The following is a 21,492-nucleotide window of genomic DNA, read 5'->3' on the forward strand; positions in this document are numbered from 1 at the left end:
GGTTTCCAGGACAGTGAAGACTGATTGTACCACAGATGTCTATGGTTCCACTTGGTCTTTGGGGAACCAGGGATCCATTGAAAATAACTATATACGGGTTTTGACTGACTTTGCAATGTAACTGAGTCACTTGCAGATTAATTATTGCCCTGGTCAGTCCTGTTGTTGGTGTGGCTGAGCCAGCTCAGTTGTCCTTGTGCAGGAGGCTTTGTTTGGGTTTGGGGGTGAACTGGGTAACTGGACAGAAAGAGGAGAACGTTACCATTGTTTTGTCCTGTTTCCTTGTTTTCAAACTTGATACTCTCCCCAAACTTGGAAACTCTTATTTCCACTCATTACAGCAGTGCAGGAGTTGTGTTTCTAGCTCAGGATATCAGAGCAGAGCTGGGAAGTGAAGACCTTGAGCTGAGCCAAGTCAGATGCCTCTGCGGATCGATCGGTGGCAAACCAGATGCAGGGTACAAATGAAATACCACTTGGGAGCTTCTCACAGTGTCTGGGTGAAAAAGCAGTATTGGGGAATAACTAGGGGAAGTTAGTGCTTGGTGTAGGAGGCGGCTGTGGGGAGAACTGGTCATAACTTGAAACAAAATAATGGTTATTAAACACGAGGGTGAGGATAAAGTTATGATTTATGAATTAAACATATTAAAAACAATGCACAAAATACAACAGAGTAGCCATGTTTAGATGCCATGTTGTATTTGAATATTTTTGTGCCAATAAATTACACCAAAATGTAAACATGTTGACTGTGTTCTTGTTTATTCCTAAGTACTCTTAGGAGACAGAGAAGCAGGTTGTATTTTAAACTTTTTAAGAAGTTCCCTGGACCCATGGATTCAACTCATCCAGCTCTTTCTGCATCAGTTCAGGTGCATGGCTGTATTCCCTTTTCAGAGAAGCTGGGGGCAAAATTGCCAAAACTGAATGATTTCTGTCACTTGTATGGAAGAACCTTCCTGCCTGAGGTTCAGCCTCCTGCAGGTGCAGTGCCATCCATGTGGTAAGAGGGACAGTGTGGGGTGTGTCACTGTCCTGCTCGGGCTCTGTGGGCTTCCCCAGCTGCTTAGAGGATCATAGAATCACCTGGGCTGGAAGAGACCCTTTAGATCATCAAGTCCAACCCCAGCCTAACCCTGCCCAGCCCACCTCTAGATCCTGTCCTTCAGCACTTCATCCACACACCTTTTAAATCCCCCCAGGGATGGTGACTCCACCACCTCCCTGGGCAGCCTGTTCAACACCTGACAACCCTTTCTGTACAGAAATTCTTCCTGAGCTCTGACCTAAATCTCCCCTGGTGCCATTTCAAGCCATTCCCTCTCCTCCTGTCACTTGTCACCCAAGAGAAGAGACCGACCCCGACATCTCTGCAGCCACCTTGCAGGCAGCTGTAGGGAGCTATGAGGTCTCCCCTCAGCCTCCTTTCCTCCAGGCTATAAAGCCCCAGCTCCCTCAGCTGCTCCTCACAGGACTTGTGCTCCAGACCCTTCCCCAGCTTTGTCACCCTCCTCTGGACACGCTCCAGCATCTCAATGTCCTTCCTGCAGTGAGGGGCCCAGGACTGGACTCAGCACTTGTGGTGCAGCCTCACCAGAGCTGAGTGTAATGGAACAATCCCTGCCCTGCTCCTGCTGGCCACACCATTCCTGACACAGGCCAGGATGCCCTTGGCCTTCTTGGCACCCGGGCACACTGCTGGCTCGTGTCCAGCTGGCTCATGTCCACCAACACCCCCAGGTCCTTCTCCTCCAGGCAGCTCTCCAGCCTCTGCCCCAGGCCTGTGGTGCTGCCTGGGCAGGACCTGGCACTTGGCCTTGCTGAACCCCATGCAGTTGGCCTCTGCCCATGGCTCCAGCCCTCTGCAGAGCCTTCCAGCAGATCCCACACAACTTGCTGTCGCCTTCAAGCTCTCCGCGGCCGCGCTCCACGCCCGCCTCCAGCTCCCTGAGCTCCGGCCCGGCCCGGCCGGGGAAGGCGGGAGCGGGCGGCAGCTGAAGGCGGCGCCGCCTCCCGCCGCTGCCTCTCGCCCCTTGTTCCGCCGCCCCGCCGGGGGGCGCCAGAGGGCAGCCCCGGAGCCCTCTTCCCTCTTCTCTCGCGACAGCGGCTGCGCGTCCCCAAGCAGCGGGTAGAAGATGGCGGCGGCCCTCGGCGGCGGGAGCGGCGGCGGCGGCAGCGCGGCGGAGGGTCCCTCGGGGCGGGCAGGGCCCGATGCGGCGGGGCGGGCCGCGGGAGCCGAGGAGGGCAGCGCGGGGGAGGCGCTGCCGGGATTCAGGGACGCCGACGCCTTCGTCAAGGTGCGCGGCGGTGGGGCCGGGGGGAGCCGAGCCGAGCGGGGCGGGGTGGGCGCCGCGTTCTGCCGCTCCCGGCCCCGGGCCCACCGGGAGCTGTAGTTCTGCTGCGGGGGCCGCCTGAGGACCCCCGCCCGGGGGGGGCTTCCCCCGTGGCCGCGCCTCGGCTTGTGCGGCATGGGGGCTGCGAGCCGCTCCCGTGGCGGCCCCGAGCAGCGCGGTGGGGCCTGTTTGTTGCCTCGGGGCTTGAGCCGGGGGGTTGCCAGCCCTTGGCGGGCTGAGGGCTCGGCACCCCCGGGGAAGGCACCGTCCTTGGATCGCAGCCCTGGATCGCAGCCCTGGGTCGCAGCCCTTCCCGCGGTGCTGCTGGTAGAGAGGGGCCGGTTCTCGGGCAGGGAGCACTGCGCTTGGGGTGGGATTAAACCCAAAATCTCCTGCCTTCTGCTGAGTTAACAGGCTTTTCCCCCAGACCTTAAACTAACTGTGAGTTTTAGGTCGTGTTAACTAGATTTCCATCCTTTTAAAGGTCTCTTGAAAGACCGTGTGGAGTAAATAGCTGCCAGCTTGGTGCTGACAAGCCCTGTGACGCTCTGTGTTAGGGCCACACGGGTCCTTTAAGCTGGGTGAAATGTGTCCCTCCCTGATGGTATCTTGGGTAAACAGGGAAAAAATGCTGGGAAAAACCTGTTAATTACCTGGTATTTTTACACAGTATGCTCTTGGCACCGTGGTAGCTGCAACAAAGGCATCGAATGGGCTTCCTCAGCCCGGAGACGAGTATGACTTCTACCAAAGCTTCTCTGGCTTCCGGGCGTACTGTGAGACACTGAGTGACCGGCTCATCAGCTGGTAAGGATGCTTTTGTGTCTCTGGGTCATTGCTAGCAGCTTACAATCCAAAACAGAAGGTAGCACCCTCCACAGAATCACAGAATGTTAGGCGTTGGAAGGGACCTTGAAACTCATCTAGTCCAACCCCCTGCCAGAGCAGGATCACCCAGACTAAATCCCACAGGAACACAGCCAGGTGGGTTTGAATGTCTCCAGAGGAGACTCCCCAACCTCTCTGGGCAGCCTGGCCCAAGGCTCTGTCACCCTCACAGGGACAAAGTTCCTCCTGACATTCCCATGGAACCTCCTCTGCTCCAGCTGCACCCACTGCCCCTTGTCCTGTCGCTGCCATCCCTGAGCAGAGCCTGGCTCCAGCCTCCTGACTCTCACCCTGTACATATTTATAAACATTACTAAGGTCACCCCTCAGTCTCCTCTTCTCCAGGCTAAAGAGCCCCAGGTCCCTCAGCCTCTCCTTATCAGGAAGGGGTTCCACTCCATCATTTTGGTCTCCCTGCGCTGGGCTCTTTCAAGGAGTTCTGTGTCCTTCTTGAGCTGAGGGGCCCAAAACTGGACACAATATCCCAGGTGTGGTCTCATTAGGGCAGAGCAGAGGGGGAGAAGGACCTCTCCTGACCTCCCCACCTCTTCTAATACACCCCAGGATTACATTGGCCTTCTTGGCCATGAGGGCAGGTTGCTGGTCATGGTCATCCTGCTGTCCCTCAGGACCCCCAGGTCCCTCTCCCCTACGCTGCTCTCCGACAGGCCCCTCAGAGCTGCCAAGCTTCCTATAGATAAAAAGATGGTTTATTTCACATACAGAATTTTAGCTGCTCTTCTAGCACTTGACAGCTTAAGTAACAAGTTTAGAGAGGGCCTTTTGTAATGATTTAGATAAGAAGCTGTGCAGAGAGAGAGAGAGACTGATGCTACCTGTTTTAGAAGTTGGGAGTTGATAAGATATTAACTCTGACAGTTGGTACCACATCGGCATTTCTTCTGTTGCTGTGACAATATCTGCTGCATTTGATTTCTTTTCAAACTTTAAAGGGAGTTGAAGGCTCTTGGGTGATTTAGTGTTCAGTGTGCCTGCTTCCAAGCTGTTAACAGCTGTACTGTTCTTTTGAAAGCATGAACAGAGTGATGCAATACCACGGCTGCGGCAGCCGCCTGAGGAACTCCAGTAAAGTGACGGATTTGGAGGACAGGTTTGACATGCTGGTTGATGCCAACGACGTTATTCTTGAGACAGTGGTAAGCAAATTCTTCCTGGATGTTGTTCTTACAGGCTGTTCAGCTGCCAGAAGTTCTCTTTTTCATTGCAGGAATTTCAGTGGTCGTGCTTTCAGTTACATTGAGTGTTTCCTCCATCTGTTGGCTTTTCTTTTCTTCTCACAAACATCTCTATGGGTTAGGCCAGGGGTCACAGCAGCTCAGGCAGGTGAATCATAGAATCATAGAATCCCAGACTGGGCTGGGTTGGAAGGGACCCCAAGGATCACAGAGCTCCAACCCCCCTGCCACAGGCAGGGACACCAACCTCCAGGTCTGGATGAATGGCGAAGGGAAGGAGGGTAATCCAGGAATTGGGAGGAAACATAACACAGTTTGGCACAAGAACCTTATCACCTGACAAGAAGTCTGTAAATTAGTAGAGCTGCTTCTCTGAACATCCCACCCTGGTGTTCAGTGTACTGTGCCCATGTTTGTCTGTCTCTTGTGGCATGGAGTTTGGGGAGGTATCTACGCACCTGCAGCTTTGTTGAGTCTGATCAGAGTGGCGAGGTATGGGAAGTTAATTAGTGTTTGGTTTTCACCTCTCTCTTCTGGCCCATAGAGTATTTCACTGGATGAAGCATCAGGAGTGAACAGAAACCAGCAGCCAGTCCTCCCTGCTGGGTTACAGCCCCCAAAGATGCTCATTTCCAGCTGGAACCGCAAGGTGAGGCCTCTGGGCTCTGATCGCAGCACTGGTACTACTGATTTGCTACTGGAGTTGAGTGAGAAAATGTTTGCTCACCATTTTTTGCACATCCTAACTTCCTCCCTCTCTTTTTCCTTCTTTATTCAATCGATTCTGGTTTCTGTGTGCTTTCACTTGCTGTTCCTGTTCCTCGTGCACAGCAGCCTTCCTTTGGCTTATTCCTGTGAACTCAAGCTCCCGATCCAGACCCCTTTCACTGCTGGGTGCTGGACTCAAGCTCCCAATCCAGACCCCTTTCACTGTTGGGTGCTGGACTCGAGCTCCCAATCCAGACCCCTTTCATTGCTGGGTGCTGGACTCAAGCTCCCAATCCAGACCCCTTTCATTGCTGGGAGCTGGACTCAAGCTCCCGATCCAGACCCCTTTCATTGCTGGGAGCTGGACTCAAGCTCCCGATCCAGACCCCTTTCACTGTTGGGTGCTGGACTCAAGCTCCCGATCCAGACCCCTTTCATTGCTGGGTGCTGGACTCAAGCTCCCAATCCAGACCCCTTTCATTGCTGGGAGCTGGACTCAAGCTCCCGATCCAGACCCCTTTCATTGCTGGGAGCTGGACTCAAGCTCCCGATCCAGACCCCTTTCACTGTTGGGTGCTGGACTCAAGCTCCCGATCCAGACCCCTTTCACTGTTGGGTGCTGGACTCGAGCTCCCGATCCAGACCCCTTTCACTGTTGGGTGCTGGACTCAAGCTCCCAATCCAGACCCCTTTCATTGCTGGGAGCTGGACTCAAGCTCCCAATCCAGACCCCTTTCACTGCTGGGTGCTGGACTCGAGCTCCCGATCCAGACCCCTTTCACTGTTGGGTGCTGGACTCAAGCTCCCGATCCAGACCCCTTTCATTGCTGGGTGCTGGACTCATTGCAAAAGAGTTGCTTTTGGGTTTGGGGTCCTCTTAAGATTGGGTCAGGCCAAGTAAATGAAACTCTGAACATCTGCAAACTAATGTGAGCTCTGCCTGTGGTTTCCCTTTGTCTGAACAGGCAGCATCCTACAAGAAATCCCAGTCTGAAACCTTCCGCCTGCTTCATGCCAAGAACATCTCGCGACCGCAGCTGAAGTTCCGTGAAAAGATTGACAATTCCAATACTCCCTTTGTACCAAAAATTTTTATCAAGCCAAATGCTCTGAAACCTTTGCCTGAAGGTAAGGAGTTTATTTTTTTCTTGGGTTAATATATTGGGAGTATTTGACCCAAATCAGGCCCCACAGTCTAGAGAAGTCATTGTGAAAACCAGTAGCAGCAGGAGGTGTTGACTGTTTAAGCTCTGTGACTCTCTTTATATATGTGCAGTGTGAGGGTCAGTGAGCACCACTGGGGAGGGTTCAGAGGAGCCACAAAGATGATCAGAGGGCTGGAGCAGCTCCCCTATGAAGAGAAGCTGGGGGAGCTGGGCTGGTTCAGCCTGGAGAAGAGAAGGCTGTGGGGGGACCTCATTGCAGCCTTCCAGTCCCTGAAGGGAGCAGAGAAACAGGAGGGGAATCAGCTTGTTAAAGGGCAGAGACTGGCAGGACAAGGGGGATGGAGTGAAGCTGAAGGAGGGAAGGGTTAGATGAGATATTGGGGGAAGTTCTTTGCAGAGAGAGTGGTGAGGGGCTGGAACAGGCTGCCCAGAGAGGGGGTGGGTGCCCCATCCCTGGGGGTGTTCAAGGCCAGGTTGGATGGGGCCCTGGGCAACCTTGTGTAGCTCCAGGCCTGGAGGTTGGTGTCCCTACCTGTGGCAGGGGGTTGGAGCTCTGTGATCCTTGGGGTCCCTCCCAACCCAGACCAGTCTGGGATTCGATGTTTCTTGTGGGTATATGGTCTTGCATCTCTTTACCACCATTGAACTGCATGATGAGAGTCACTCTGGCACCAGAAGTGGTCTCACCTAGTCTAGTTGGCTTTACAGCTACCCCTTCCTGATTAGTTAGGAGCACAAGGTGTAAGACCTGCCTTTAGTTTGGGTGCTTTATCAAAGCTGCCAGCATAGCATCCTACGTCAGCAACGTCCTGCTGCTGATGAATTGTTGTTGGTCTGCAGGGTGCAGTTGTACTTTTAATAACTGGAAAGGATTGAAAGATTTTACTGAAGGTTCTCCAGTATCTTTCCAAGGTGTTGAGCAGAACCCCCTTGTGTCCTGATTAATGACAGCCTGGTAGAACCTCGTAATGGAGTTGTCAGTAGGGGTATAGACAGAAACCTTGCTGACAGCAAACATTGCAGGTCGGAATTGTTAGGATTCTTGACACTTTATGAGTTTAATGTGATCTTCTCCTGGGTGGAGGGGAGAGAGGAGTGGGCTAAGAACACGTTACGTGTGGGATCTGATCTGTTGTTCCCTGTTGGTTATTCAGCTCTCACAAAAAGCGGGCGGCAGCGGAAGGAGCGTCCCGAGGACTTGGACGTGCCGGCTGCCTTGGCAGACTTCATACACCAGCAGAGGATGGCGCAGACTGAGCAGGACATGTAAGGCAGTAGAGCTGGCCTGGAGCAGCTCTGCACCTGTTTGTGCATCCTGTGTGATGTGCTTCAGACATCTGCAGTTCTTACTGGGTAGGGAACTCTGCCATCTGGCTTCGTGAAAGGGGAATAAAATCTCACCTGCGACTTGTCTGCCTGATTTCCACAGGTTTGCTCACCCGTACCAGTATGAACTGGAGCATTTCTCTCCACCAGATGGAGTTCTCAAGAAACCAGAACCCCAGGTTGGTGCCCAAATTAACCTAGCTCATATGCAGTGTTTACAGCCGGCCATGCTTGATGAACTGCAAAATTGAGGTGGGGGGAGGTTGGGGCTGGGAGCTGACAAAGAACATACCACACCTAATGATTTGCTCTGCCAGATGTACAGGCCCATCAAGGAAACTCCCTGGCATTTTATCACCACACTGGATGAGCTGGTAGAACTAAATGAAAAGCTGATGAAGTGTGAAGAATTTGCTCTGGACTTAGAGGTAATCAAATTGCCTTTTGTGTTTACAAGTTACATGTGTACTCTTAGTACCTGGGAGACCGTTAGATTTTTCTAGTCTGTTTTGTATTCTTCTCTTTCTGTGGCTTTTTATAGTTCTGATGTGAAAAGACAGTTCATGACCCTGACCTGTCAGGTATTGTCTAGGAGATGGAATTATATAGTTAATATTCTGAGTTTTCTAATGGTGCACTGGCTGTGCACTTCATGGGGAATTAATTTGATCTTTCAATTCATCCCATGGCTTTCTATGTCATATTAGTGACTGAAAAGAGGAAGTTTGCTCATCCTGTTGTCTCTTGCTTTAAGTAGTCCTCTTTCTCTTCCTTCATTTGGGGCCTTTTTATGGCATTACTTCTGTAACAGATCCTAGCTTACATCTCTCTCCCCTGTTTTTCAGCACCATTCCTACAGGAGCTTCCTGGGCTTGACATGCTTGATGCAGATCTCCACCCGAACAGAAGACTTCATTATTGATACACTGGAACTGCGCAGCGACATGAACATTCTGAACGAGACCTTCACAGACCCTGCCATTGTCAAGGTGCCAAACTCACCACCACAATTCTTTTTTTAAAATGGATTTCTTTTTCTTCCCTTAGTTGAAGCTTTATTACCACTAAGAGCACACTGTGTGCTCTGCTTGTAGCCTGTTCATGTGCTTGCTTCTTTGATGGAAGCCAAGAGTTACACGCCAAGTGCTCTCATTTAGTAGTTCCACACTGAACAGGGAAGGGCAGAGAGAAAAGAAATGTGGTCCTGGATACATAAATGTGAAGCTGCCATCCTGCCAGCTTGGACTCAAAATGTTCTTCATGTCCTTCTCAATTTCTTCTGCTTTTCAAGGTCCTTCATGGTGCAGATTCAGATGTGGAATGGCTGCAGAAAGACTTTGGTCTCTACTTGGTGAACATGTTTGATACACACCAAGCTGCTCGGCTCCTCAATCTGGGCAGGCATTCTCTGGACCACTTGCTAAAGCTCTACTGCAATATAGATGCTGACAAGCAGTACCAGCTGGCTGACTGGAGGATACGGTAAAAACTGACCCCTGAGATGGGCTGGGGCTGTTGAGGTAGCACTTACACCCATTTGTATCTGTAGAGCAGGAGCATGTTTCTCCTTGCAAGCCCTGCAGTTAGAGGTTAGTCTCCAAGCAAACAAACACAGCATTTACCTGCCTGTGCTTTAAGGTCTTCTATGAGTTTTCCCATGTTTGTCTAGAAAATACGTTCTTTTGGGAAAATGAGGGAAGATTAAGTAATGAAAAGCTCCTGGAAACTCAGTTCTTGGGAACACAGTGCTTAACCATTTCAGAGTTACAGAGAAAGTCAGTATTTGCTCCTCCACAGGCCTCATAAAAACATTCACCCATCTGCACTGAGTAGAGTACACTGTAGGACCAGTGAGCCAGGCTGTGCAGATGGACCCTGCTCATCGCAGGCATCCCAGGCCTGCTTTATGCAGGCTCTGCGGAGAGGAGTTACAACAGATACTGTAGCAAGTGGTCCTGCCAGCTGGCTCAGCAGCACAGCAATCCTGAGCAAAATGCCATCTGGGCTGGGGAGGGCACAGCATGGTCCTGCACTTGCCCAAACAGTGCTTCAGTGAGGACACAGGGCAATTGCCATACTACTTCTTGGTGTGGTTTATGTGCAGTTTGCCCTAAAACTGCAAGGGGGGAGGGACAGTTTGGTGGGGCAGCTGAACCATATGTCATTTATGTGTACTATGTCATTTGTACTTTATATGAACTGTGTCATTTGGGCTCTTTCTAGGCCTTTGCCAGAAGAAATGATTCAGTATGCTCGTGATGACACTCACTACTTGCTCTACATCTATGATAAAGTGAGAGAGGCCCTGTGGGAGAAAGGCAAGGAGCAGCCCACTCAGCTGCAGGTTGTGTGGCACCGCAGCAGGGACATCTGCCTGAAGGTAAAGCTTGGGTTACCTGAATCACAGTGAGGGCTTAGTAAGACAGACCTTCCCTTGCCATTCTGTCTGATGCATAGAGGTGGGCTTCTTCCCTCTCAGAACAGCTGTAACAACTGTGACTCAGTTGTGTGCAGGCACTTGTTTCACTAACCCCTTCAATTCCAGTGCCCTCTGCCTGTGTTTTTGGCTCTCCTGATGCTTTAGGTGTGCCATTCCCAAGAGAGGTTACATTTCTGATTCTGCTGGACATTCCTGGAAGTTCAAAGCCCAGCTGGAGTTGTGTTATATTGTGCCTGTCTGTGAATGTAGGCTTTGTCTAACTGAGCAAAAATGAGAAGATACTGTATGTCTAAAGGTGCTCCTGGAGTTGGTGAGGGTGGCTTTTCCCCTAAAAATGGACAAGATTAATGTTTTCCAGGCACAGACTCCTAACAATAGCAAAGGGTAAAAGCTCTGAGACACATTGTACCTGGGTTTATTCAGTCCCCTGTATTTATATGTGATCCTGTCTCAGTAAAGCACAAATCTGATACTGATCATGAGTGTTTCCTTTTTTTTTTCCCTGTCCAGAAATACATCAAACCCCTCTTCACAGATGAATCCTACCTTGAACTCTACAGGAAGCAGAAAAAACATCTCAACATCCAGCAGCTGGCAGCGTTTAGGTTACTGTTTGCCTGGAGAGACAAAGTGGCACGTCAGGAGGATGAGAGCACAGGGTAGGAGGCCTTTTGTTACAGACACTGGCTTAATATTGCACTGAGGCCCTTGGATTGTGCCCTTCTGCTCCCCTCCAAGGTGGATCTGCTTTGTTGCCTGTAGAAGTCAGTATTGTACCTCAAGCTGCTTTTTACACACAAGTCCTCCTTCATTAGCAGTAAATCTTTACAGATATCTAGATCAGCTCTACTTAACTTTTTCTCAACTGATTGCATCTTTCCAGACCTTGTGATTGGGGCAGATTCTTGCACTTTGAAGATATTTTTAAGTTTTTCACATTGTTCTGCTCATACTGCCTCTTTGTGTTGTAGATACGTGCTACCAAATCACATGCTCTTGAAGATAGCAGAGGAACTGCCAAAGTAAGTTTTGCTCACCCTTGAGGAGTCTTGTTTGATTTTAAGATCCAGCAGGTTGGTTCCTAGTGTGTAGTGCCTTCTGCAGTTGGTCCCATCCTTCCAGCTAATCAATACTGCTGTTCTTCAGCTTGGAAGAGAGATAAATAGCAACACTCCTTCAGAAGCCTCCAGGCTTCTTCTGGGATATATATCTCTCATTTTATTCCACATTGCTTTGCATTTCTGTATGCCACATGTTCCCCCTGAGAGTCCTACAGTATTACAGAGCAAGGGAGGGATGAGTTCCCCTAAGATTTATTTGGGGATTACTTTTTTCTTTCAATTCCTAAAAGGACTTTTTTTGGGGGGAGGAGTGTGTATGTAAGGGGTAGATCCCTTAAAATACCAAACTTGTACAGCATTTTCCTCAAACACTGGGCACTCATCATGCAGCATCTGAACTTGAGAATAATAAAAATGCATCTTTAAATGCACAAGCTGAAGACACACAGGCCACAGAAAAGAAAAGTGAGAGGAGGGCTGAGTTAATGGTTGCTCTTTAACTGTACAAACCTGGTACAGAATAGTTTTTCATTGCAGAGAATAAACTCTTGACAGATTAATCTGACTTGTGTTACTGTGTCAGAGTCAGGGCCGTGGTTGTGTCTGGTTGAACATCCTTTGAATGCAAATGCCTCACGTCTCTGCCATAAATACAGCATGCTGAATTCCTCTCATCTCTCTTTAGAGAACCCCAGGGCATCATTGCTTGCTGTAGTCCAGTCCCACCACTAGTTCACCAGCAGATTAATGAATTGCATCTGCTCATTCAGCAGGCCCGGGAGATGCCTCTTCTCAAGGTAGGAGTAGCTTGTGCCACACAAGAGACTCATCACTTGCTTTCCACAAGCCAGGTACAGGAGCTAAAAATGGTGACCCTTGATGATGTGCACACCAAGGTTTGCTTTTTGGACACTGTGACTGTAGTGCTCTGTAGTAGAGCACAAAGATACGTTGCACTTCTTGCCTGTCTGTTGTCTGCTCAGTACAGGGTTACACACAGTGTAGTTTCCTGGAGAACTGGAGCAGTAAAACAGCAGACACTCCTTCAACAGGGTGCAGTTGTCTGTCTTAAATTGCACATCGTGTTTGCCTGTGTGAGGAAGAACTGGACCTTGTGGAGTGTTTGTTGGGCACATAAATGGATCTGTAAATCTTTTACAGCTGTGGTGGGGCCAAACAGCCTCCCAGGTGTGAAAGGCTCATAGTTGAGTCTTGTGAAACAAAAGCCATTTGTGATTGTGACATGTCCTTTCTGTGGGAGGTGTTTAATGTATCCATCTGCAAACACTGCAGGGGAAGAAGAAATCATGTAACTTTATTAGCCTGCCAGCTTGTAATAACTGTGTGGAATGGGTTGGTAAGGAGGCCAGCCTAGAAGAAACAGGGCAGGTGTGTTTAAGTGACTCTCTTTCTCTCCTTTCCTAGTCGGAGGTTGCTGTGACAGTCCAGAGGACACCTCTAGCCAGTACAGAGGTACTGTGTGCATCATAATTGCTACCTAATATCTTCAGCTTTAAACCTGGAAACAAATGTAGCAAAACTCCAGCTTCTAGTAAATATTGAGTTTATTCTCATCCCTTTTACAAGTCCCCTCTGGTTTAACATAGTGTTACTTTTCTGTGCTCAACTGGTGACATTGCCAGCTGTTACTTGGTCTTTGACAAGCCACCCCCATAGCAGCTCTGCTGGCACCAGCAGCAAGCACTGGCTGCTGCAGTTCTGTGTCTGACAGTCTGTATTGACAGACCAGTTCTGGGCTCCTCACCGTCAGAAGGACATTGAGGTCCTGGAGCGAGTCCAGAGAAGGGCAACCAGGCTGGGGAAGGGGCTGGAGGGCAAATCCTCTGAGGAGCAGCTGAGGGAGCTGGGGGTGTTGAGCCTGGAGAAGAGGAGGCTGAGGGGAGACCTTCTCCCCACCTCCCCTGCCCCACCAGGAGGGTGCAGAGAGGTGGGCAATGGTCTCTTCAGCCAGGGGACAGGAGATGGGACAAGGGGCAATGGGCTCAAGCTGTGCCAGGGCAGGGTCAGCTCAGATGTGGGGGAAAAGTTCTTCCTTGGCAGAGTTGTGGGGCTGTGGCACAGGCTGCCCAGGGAGGGGCTGAGTCACCTTCCCTGGATGTGTTCAAAAAAAGGGTAGATGAGGTGCTCAAGGATGTGGTTTAGCTTAGGATGGGAATGGTTGGATTTGATGATCTTAAAGGTCTTTTCCAACCATGTGACTCTGTGTCCTGTAAGCAGGGACGTTTGGGGTGAGTTCCATGCACTCTCCTCATACACACAGAGTGAAGCGTGTCCCTTAGCCAGCGGGTGCTTGCAGGGGCAGCCTTTTGTTGCCAGGTGCAATATGCTGGGGCAGGTGAACTCTATGAAGAATATTCCATCTCTGAATTTCACCCTGTTGTTTGGATTTTCATGAACGTGTCTACAATATCTGGATGCATACATAGATCATAGAATAATCTGTTAATGGTGGGTTTGATTGGAATTTCTCTGCAGAGGCTGGAGAGTGCCTTCTTTGGACCACACGACAGTTCCCAGGTTCCTGCAGCTGACGTTCAGAACACCACTGGCTCAGGTACCTTGGACTGAACCTAAAAACTCCACTAATAAGGACACGATGTGACTTTGACATGAGGAAAATGGGCTCCTCACCATCAGAAGGACATTGAGGTCCTGGAGCGAGTCCAGAGAAGGGCAGCCAGGCTGGGGAAGGGGCTGGAGGGCAAATCCTCTGAGGAGCAGCTGAGGGAGCTGGGGGTGTTCAGCCTGGAGAAGAGGAGGATGAGGGCAGACCTTCTCCCCACCTCCCCTGCCCTGCCAGGAGGATGCAGAGAGGTGGGCGATGGTCTCTTCCGCCAGGGGACAGGAGATGGGACAAGGGGCAATGGGCTCAAGCTGCCCCAGGGCAGGGTCAGAGCAGATGGAAGGGAAAAGTTCTTCCCTGGCAGAGTTGTGGGGCTGTGGCACAGGCTGCCCAGGGAGGGGCTGAGTCACCCCCTGGGTGTGTTTAACAGAGGGGAGATGAGGTGCTCAGGGATGTGGTTTAGCTTAGGATGGGAATGGTTGGACTCGATGATCTTAAAGGTCTTCCTGACCTTGTGATTCTATGAAAGAAGCAGCCCTGAAGAAACCTTCAGTGCAATCTCATTACACAAAAGAGCAGGAAAATACACAATCCCTGATAAACAACTTTGTCTCCTTTGCCTGCAGAGCCTGCATCCCTTGCAGAGCACAGCTGCCAGTTGTCAAACAGCGAGGAGACAACAAACACCGAGCATCTTCAGCTAGATTCAAAAAGCTTTGCTGCACTGGCTGCTGCCAGCATTTTCAGTGTAAGTGGTGTATTTCTGAGACTCTCAGTATTTAAGTATTAAAAACCTATACTTAATCTGCTAAAACTGTGTGAGAATTGCAAGGAATAGTGAGGTGGGACGTGCATGGACATGTCACTGGCTGCCTGTCAGGCGTGTGGCATAACCAAGGCAAGGAGGTTGGGAGGCCAGCAGGTTAATTCTTTCCTTTGGAAGGTCACTGCCATCCCTGGGGTTTCAGATAAAGCCAGAGATACTGTGCATGGAATGGCAGTAGAGAAATGTTAATATTTCTTTCTGGCTTGTTTCTGTTTGTTTTAGGAGTGTGTTAAAGAGGAAGGAAGGAAGCCGCCTTTAACCGCCGCGCAGCAGAAAGCCCAGCGTATCATTGAGTCCTTTGAAAACCCTTTTAAAATGGTAAAAGCTCCTGATACACCTTTGAAAATCCCTTTAAAATTATAAAAGCTCCTGATACATCTTTTGGTGGGATTCAAACTGCCTCGTGCAGGGGCTGCTCTGAGCATCATCTGCTGTGCTCTCACCGGGATGGAGTGTGTCCCACTGCAAAGCACACACATGTGGGCTTGTCAAAACACCTTGAAATGCTGTTTTAGATAAAAATCTTTCTCCAGAGTAACCAGACCTCTCACTGGGTTGTTTTTTTAATCAAGCTTGACCTTTTTTTAAATTTTCACCACGTTTTCACCTTCTCTGGCTAAAGTTAGTGAGCTGATTTTACTCTTGTAATGATTCAAAAGAACAATATAATACTTGCAGTTCTGGAGTGGCACGTTATGAGAGTGTCAGACCAGCTGTGTCTGGTGTCTGGTTTGGGGTTGGTTTTTCTTTTTTTCTTTTTTGTGGGTTTTTAGTTTGGTTTGGTTTGCCTTTAACATTTCTTTTGGCCATAGCTGTGGTAACTTTTTCTTTTTCTAACAAGTAATCTATCTGTAGAATGTTTCTTAAATCTGAACTTTTTTATTTGGAACATTTTAAGTACTATTTTAGCAGTAAGCTACATGTCATGTGCTGGGTTTAATACAACCTGGGTTTTTTCTCCTCTGCAGTTCCTGCCTCTGGATCAGAGCCGTATCTTTGTCTCACAAGCTGCAAAGTTTGACCCATCATCAAAAATTTATGAAGTAAGACTCATGCTAAACTTTCCTGCCAAGTAGTATAAAAGAAACAAGTGGATTGTTTTCCTTTGGGAACCCCAGAAATAGGATTATCTTATTTTATTTAAATCTCCTTAGAGAAATAACCTTAAGCTTGACATGTTTCTGAAGCATTCGTATCCTTGGAAGAACCAGGGAGACTTTCCACTGTCTGTCCCTGTCTGTCAAAGCCACAAACTACTCCTGAAATCTGGATCTGCCTTTGTTCTTGTGACTGGCTTGTAGCTTGGAACTTCTAAAGCACATGGTTTTACTTCACCTGGTGCAGCAGATCTTAATCTCTTTTACAATCCAGTTTGATCTTTTGTACTCTTAATGAAGACCAGCATGTGGTAGCAAGTTTATAAACTCCTTTTTGCCATAAAACTTCAGAGAAAGTGTTCCCAGGTGATTCTCTTTTCTTTGCAGATCAGCAATCGATGGAGGTTGATGAGAAAGTCACAAGTGCAGGAGTCCAGGGGTAAAGCCAAGAAGAGAGTAGCCCAGCAGCCAGGTACAGCCATCCCCCCCTTCCTCAGTGTGCTGGCTAGTGTGATTTCCCCAGAGCATGTAGATTGTTTCCCAGTTAAAAGAAAACCTTAGATGATGCATTTCCTGATGGGCAGGTGTGACTGTTTGGCAAAGGTTATACCCTGTTTGGTTTGAGACTTGCTACAGGCTGGTTTTCTTGCTTTTTCTAAGCTCCTTGGTAATTTCTTCCTGCTTTTTACAGTAATGCTGCCTTGTTTCCACAGCTGCTTGTCCCCAGCCACAGAAGGTGTGTGAAGAGGCAACAGAAAATATTGCATCTCTGCGTCAGCAAGCAATGGTATGTCAGTTAAATCCCTGCTTCCAGCCTTTGCCCCTTCAGGCCTTTGTAACATAGTTCTGGATGAAAACCTGAGCCCTGTACCTCTGAAATACCCCAACAACAGCCTTTTTGATTGCAGTCTTTCCACCCTGCAAGTAGCATCAGCCCCCCAAACAGCTGTGCTGGGTACATCCTCACATCCCTCTGTATCTTCAGCAGGGAATGTTTTCCACTGTTGAACCTCTCTGCTCCTCACTTGCCTGGGTTCCCCAAAACCTTGCCTGTGGGGCCACAGGAGATGTCAGCCTTTAGTATCCTGTGAAATGACAGCTTGGCTTTTCATCTGAAAAGTCCCTGTGGGGTGTGAGTGGGAACCAAAACTATTGAGGCCCAAAGAACACGGTGCCTCTGAAGAGAGGCTGAGGGAGCTGGGCTGGTTCAGCCTGGAGAAGAGAAGGCTGTGGGGGGACCTCACTGCAGCCTTCCAGTCCCTGAAGGGAGCAGAGGAACAGGAGAGGAATCAGCTTGTTAAAGGGCAGAGACTGGCAGGACAAGGGGGATGGAGTGAAGCTAAAGGAAGGAAGGGTTAAATTAGAGATTAGGGGGAAGTTCTTTCCAGAGAGAGTGGTGAGGGGCTGGAACAGGCTGCCCGGAGAGGGGGTGAGTGCCCCATCCCTGGGGGTGTTCAAGGCCAGGTTGGATGGGGCCCTGGGCAACCTTGTGTAGCTCCAGGCCTGGAGGTTGGTGTCCCTGCCTGTGGCAGGGGGTTGGAGCTCTGTGACCCTTGGGGTCCCTTCCAACCCAGCCCAGTCTGGGATTCTATGATTCTCCCTCTGCTGGTTCTGCCACAGGCAACAGCTGCCGCGGGGACTGTCGCCCACTGGGCAGTTCATCTGCACGCTGGTGTTTCACACCTACAGAGAGATGCTTCATTCTCCTCTCCTGAGCTCCTCCTCATTTCTAGTCTGTGGGTTGCTTTCACAGCAGGCACAAGCCAACAAGAAGACAGAGACAGAGGTGAGTGAGATGGAAACAGAGACGCCGAGACGAGAGAGGAAACGGCCGAAACCCGCCCAGGAGCCAGAGGAGGCCGAAGCAACCAAGGAGTTCACCCCCTTCGATTACAAGAGGTCCAACTTCAGGATGTTTGCAGGTAAGATCTGCATCTCTTGCTGGAGTGCTGCTGCCATTTGAGCCCTGAGAAGGCTCTGTATGAGTGTAGGTGCCCAGGCAGTTCAAACTGCTACATTGAGCTTACAGTAGGGAAATACTAAGAGAAATTCCCTTGAGGGGTGTATGGTTTAGCATCCCTTTTCTGAGGTGTGAGCAGAACCCTGAAACTATTGGCCCAGGGCATTGTGTATTTGTATTTTGCCTTTTTTCTCTGTAGAGAAAGTAATTGATTTAATTGGACCCCAGGACCTAGGAGGCAAAGCAGATTTGACTGCTTTGTAACGTGTACTGAAAAGCAGCTCCTGTCCTTAAGAGACTGATGTGTGCTTTATTGTCAGAGGAACACCATAGAATGTACAGTTCTTTCTGGAAAATATTATTGACAGCTTCTCTTCTCTCTCCCTTAGGAAGAAGCAAGTCAAAGCTGTCACAATTTGATCCTGCCAAGCAAGCTTATGCAGGCAAGGTACGGGCATGTCATGAAAGCACTGAAGTGTTGGTGGCAGCGTGTACCCAGCTGGGGACTCACTGGGGAAAGAGATGATAGTTTCTGGATCTGCAGTGTTCCCACACAGCACTTGGTACTGAGGTGCAGCTTCTAACCACAGATTCACACACTTGTAGGGGTTGGAAGGAACCTGGAGAGCTCATGGGGTCCAACCCCCTGCCAAAGCAGCTCCCCAGCTCATATTGCACAGGGCGGCGTCCAGACGGGGCTGGAATCTCTCCAGAGATGGAGACTCCACACCCCCTGGGCAGCCTGTCCCAGGGCTCCCTCACCCTCACTGGGGAAAAGTTCTTCCCCAGGTTGCTGGGGAACTTCCTGTGCTCCAACTTGCAGCCATTGCCCCTTGTCCTGTCCCCACAGACACTGAGAAGAGGCTGCCCATTGCCCCTTGTGTCCCACATTTCAGCTATTGATAACCATTGATCAGATCCCCTCTCAGGCTTCTTCTCTCCAGGCTGAACAGCCCCAGCTCACTCAGCCTTTCCTCACAGGGGAGATGCTGTGTCCCTCCACTAGGCTCTTCCCAGGAGATCCCTATTGGAAAGAGTCCAGCAAGTTCATACTTTGTATTATAACCTCTTCCCATGCAGGAAGAGCTTTTCTCAGATGCTCTTATTTCCCACCCCTGTGCCACCATACATCACAGGGGTGACACTGCCCACAGTATGACACCACACAATCCCAGGACCAAATTCAGGGCCCTCTCAAAACCTCACAGTCTGGTTATTCCCAGCCATGGCAGGTTTGTGTTGCCCACATTCTCCACCAAGCGCTCTCATTAGGAAAACAGCTCAGAGAATTTCTACTTGATTCATTGCTAATTGAGAGAATGAAGAGAAGAAAGACAACACAGTCAAACACATACATAGGGAAAGCTGTGAGCAGCACCTGTGGTGGTATTATCCCCCAGACCAGGGGTACCCCACATGTATACCCTGTGCAGCGCTCGTGATGTCACTGGGCTTTCAGGCATGAGGTAATAGGGTGCCCATGTGTGAACTCACCAGGCACTGGAATGTTAATGTTCAGCAGCTCATCACAGCTCAGCCTCTTTCCTGTGCCTGCTGCCTTCCTGCATATTTACCTAGAGGGTAAAAGGTACCAGGAAGCATCTTGGATACTCTTTAAAATTGTATTTTAGAAGCTGAACAAGTTTGTGCCCAGTAGTGCAGTAACCACTTCCCTGCCTGTGCAATTCCCTTTCTGTGTCAGGTGACACTTGTTTCAGGAGGCAAAAAAAGAAAGAGGCCAGTGAATTTGGGGCAACCTGCACAGCTCTCTGTGTCTAGATGGGTAAGGTTCCTTGTCAGTGCAGCAGTGTGCCTCACATGTCAGGGTTAGACCAGTAGAACAGCATTCAGCATGTACACATGTAAAGAGGTCATAAGGCTTGACAGTGTAAGAGAGCAGATACCTTCAGGCTGGAGGGACCTGCAGGGAGGTTGTGGTGAGCTGAGCTCAGCCTCTTCTCACAGATCACCAGCAACAGGACGAGAGGGAATGGCTGTGAGTTGTGCCAGGGCAGGTTCAGGTTAGAAATGAGGAGACATTTATTCTGAGAAAGAGTGAGTGGGCCCTGGAACAGGCTGTCCAGGGAGGTGGTGGAGTCACCATCCCTCAGGCTGTTCAAGGAAAGGTTGGATGAGGTACTGGGGACATGGGTGAGTAATAGAGGTGGTAGGGGATGGTTGGACTGAATGATCTCTGAAGTCTTTTCCAACCTTAAGGATTCTGTGATTCTATGACCTGATGGCACATGAATGCCATGGAATATACTGTATTGGGCAGGGATCTCACTGTGGTGGTGGTTTTTTTTTTCTCTGTACAGAAATGTGCTGGACCTTACAGACTGCAGCAGTCTGGGAACCGAAGCATGTCCTTCCAGACCCGGAAAGCCAGTCGGTATGTTCAGCCTGTGCTCAGGCAGTGGTGGAGGTGCTCATGCCTGTGCCCTGGAGCTATGGGCAAAGCAGTTACTGTCCTGTTACTGTGGGAGCTTAAGCACGTGTTGAATGGAAAGAGGTTGTGTAACTCCTGCTCACCTTCATCTCCCAGCCTGAGTCACTTTAAAAGGGAAAAAGCAAAAGCTTAGTGGAGGTTAATGCAATCAAAGACAATTCTGGGTGGAAGGTTTGAAATGCTGAGGTAAAAGCTTGTGTTAATGGCTGTGGGAGTGGCTTGCTTTGGCCACAAAACCAGATAGAGGTTTGCCTAGTCTGGGAGGCAGATAAATACCAGTACTGCCAAGTCTTATTCTAAGTAGGTACTTGAGGGTTGATCCTTCTGTCTGTAAGGGCAGCCAGTAGAATCGTTGTAACCTCAAAGCTTTTCAGTCTTGAGTGAACTTGAGTGAATTTGAAGCAAGAGTTAAGTTAAAGTCTGTCTGTAACTCTTACAGGACTTCCAAGTGCCACTGGCCAAAGAGATAATCCTGGGTGCTGGACCTGTGGAGATGCAGCTGAGCGACACACCACCAGTGTTGTCACCGTGGGAAGGCAAATACTGGTCCCTGAGCAGTTTTTCTATAGCTATGTTCTTAAACCCATTAAAACCCTCTTGTTTTCCAAAGGGAAAAATGTCTTCACTCATTTAACTTCTGAGTTCACGCTGGGTTTTTTCTAATTATACTCACAATGGTGCTTTGTTTCCAGATCTGAAAGTTTACCCCCAATCCCCAAACACAGGCTCAACTCAGCTGGGGCTCGTGTGGGATCCAGAACCAGCTTGTAAGCCGAGGACAAGAGGAACCTCTTGGCAGCTCTAAAGCCAACTCAAGAATAGATGGAGTAGCTGTGCTGGGGGTTCCAGACAGTAAGGCCAGGCTGTGGCTGTCTTCTAGGTTACACCTTGCCCCCACACCTGCACAGCTCCTCTTGTAACACAGCATAGTGTGAAAAATGAGGGTGTTTCCCTGGCAGTGTTGGTGTGGTGGTAAGCAATGCTTTCTAAAGGAAAACAAACTGGGTTGGGGTACTTCTTGGATGAGATACAGGTAGTTTCCCCATGAAATCAGGAAGCTTTTCACCATTCCAAGTGAAAGCAGCAACAGGAGGGAGAAGGGGAAAACGTGGAGTTCAGCACTGGGGCAGGAAAGCCAGTGAGATCCCCTGCCACAACTGCATCCCCATACAGCTACCCCAGCATCTCCTAGTTCAAAACACCCTGTGAGTTACCCTGATGCCTTTGTAGGAGGAGCAGCAGCCTGTAGTTTGCTGGGTGGCAGAACCTTTGCTACTGGAAGCTGGGAACGCTGCAGGGAAAGAGGTGAGCAGGGCTTGCTGGGCACCACCTTAGACCTGGGGCAGAGCTGCTTCCTGACCTCTCTACCTGGCTGCTGTTCCCAAGGGATTTCCTCCTCTGGCTGAGGATTTTCCCTTTCAGGTCCGCTCTGGCAGGGATGGAATTGAGGTCTCT

General features: G+C 49.8%; 1 protein-coding gene across 1 annotated transcript; it reads left to right on the forward strand.

The window, feature by feature from the left end:
* Positions 1–2,138: 2,138 nt before the first annotated feature.
* Positions 2,139–20,661, forward strand: EXOSC10 (exosome component 10; the record flags this gene model as incomplete). The annotated part of the gene is made up of 25 exons (XM_084274762.1): positions 2,139–2,300; positions 3,007–3,143; positions 4,258–4,381; positions 4,965–5,069; positions 6,094–6,256; positions 7,449–7,560; positions 7,724–7,799; positions 7,938–8,048; positions 8,466–8,609; positions 8,912–9,102; positions 9,844–10,000; positions 10,571–10,719; positions 11,032–11,082; positions 11,807–11,918; positions 12,547–12,594; positions 13,618–13,696; positions 14,332–14,453; positions 14,754–14,849; positions 15,500–15,574; positions 16,016–16,100; positions 16,342–16,415; positions 17,382–17,550; positions 17,978–18,036; positions 19,907–19,980; positions 20,477–20,661. 25 exons carry the CDS (start codon positions 2,139–2,141, stop codon positions 20,505–20,507), a joined length of 2,706 nt encoding a protein of 901 aa, XP_084130888.1. The 3' UTR covers positions 20,508–20,661.
* Between the last annotated feature and the right edge of the window lie 831 nt (positions 20,662–21,492).

Source organism: Gallinula chloropus (genome assembly GCF_964237585.1).
Source record: "Gallinula chloropus genome assembly, chromosome: 23".
In the NCBI taxonomy this organism is placed as follows: Eukaryota; Metazoa; Chordata; class Aves; order Gruiformes; family Rallidae; genus Gallinula; species Gallinula chloropus.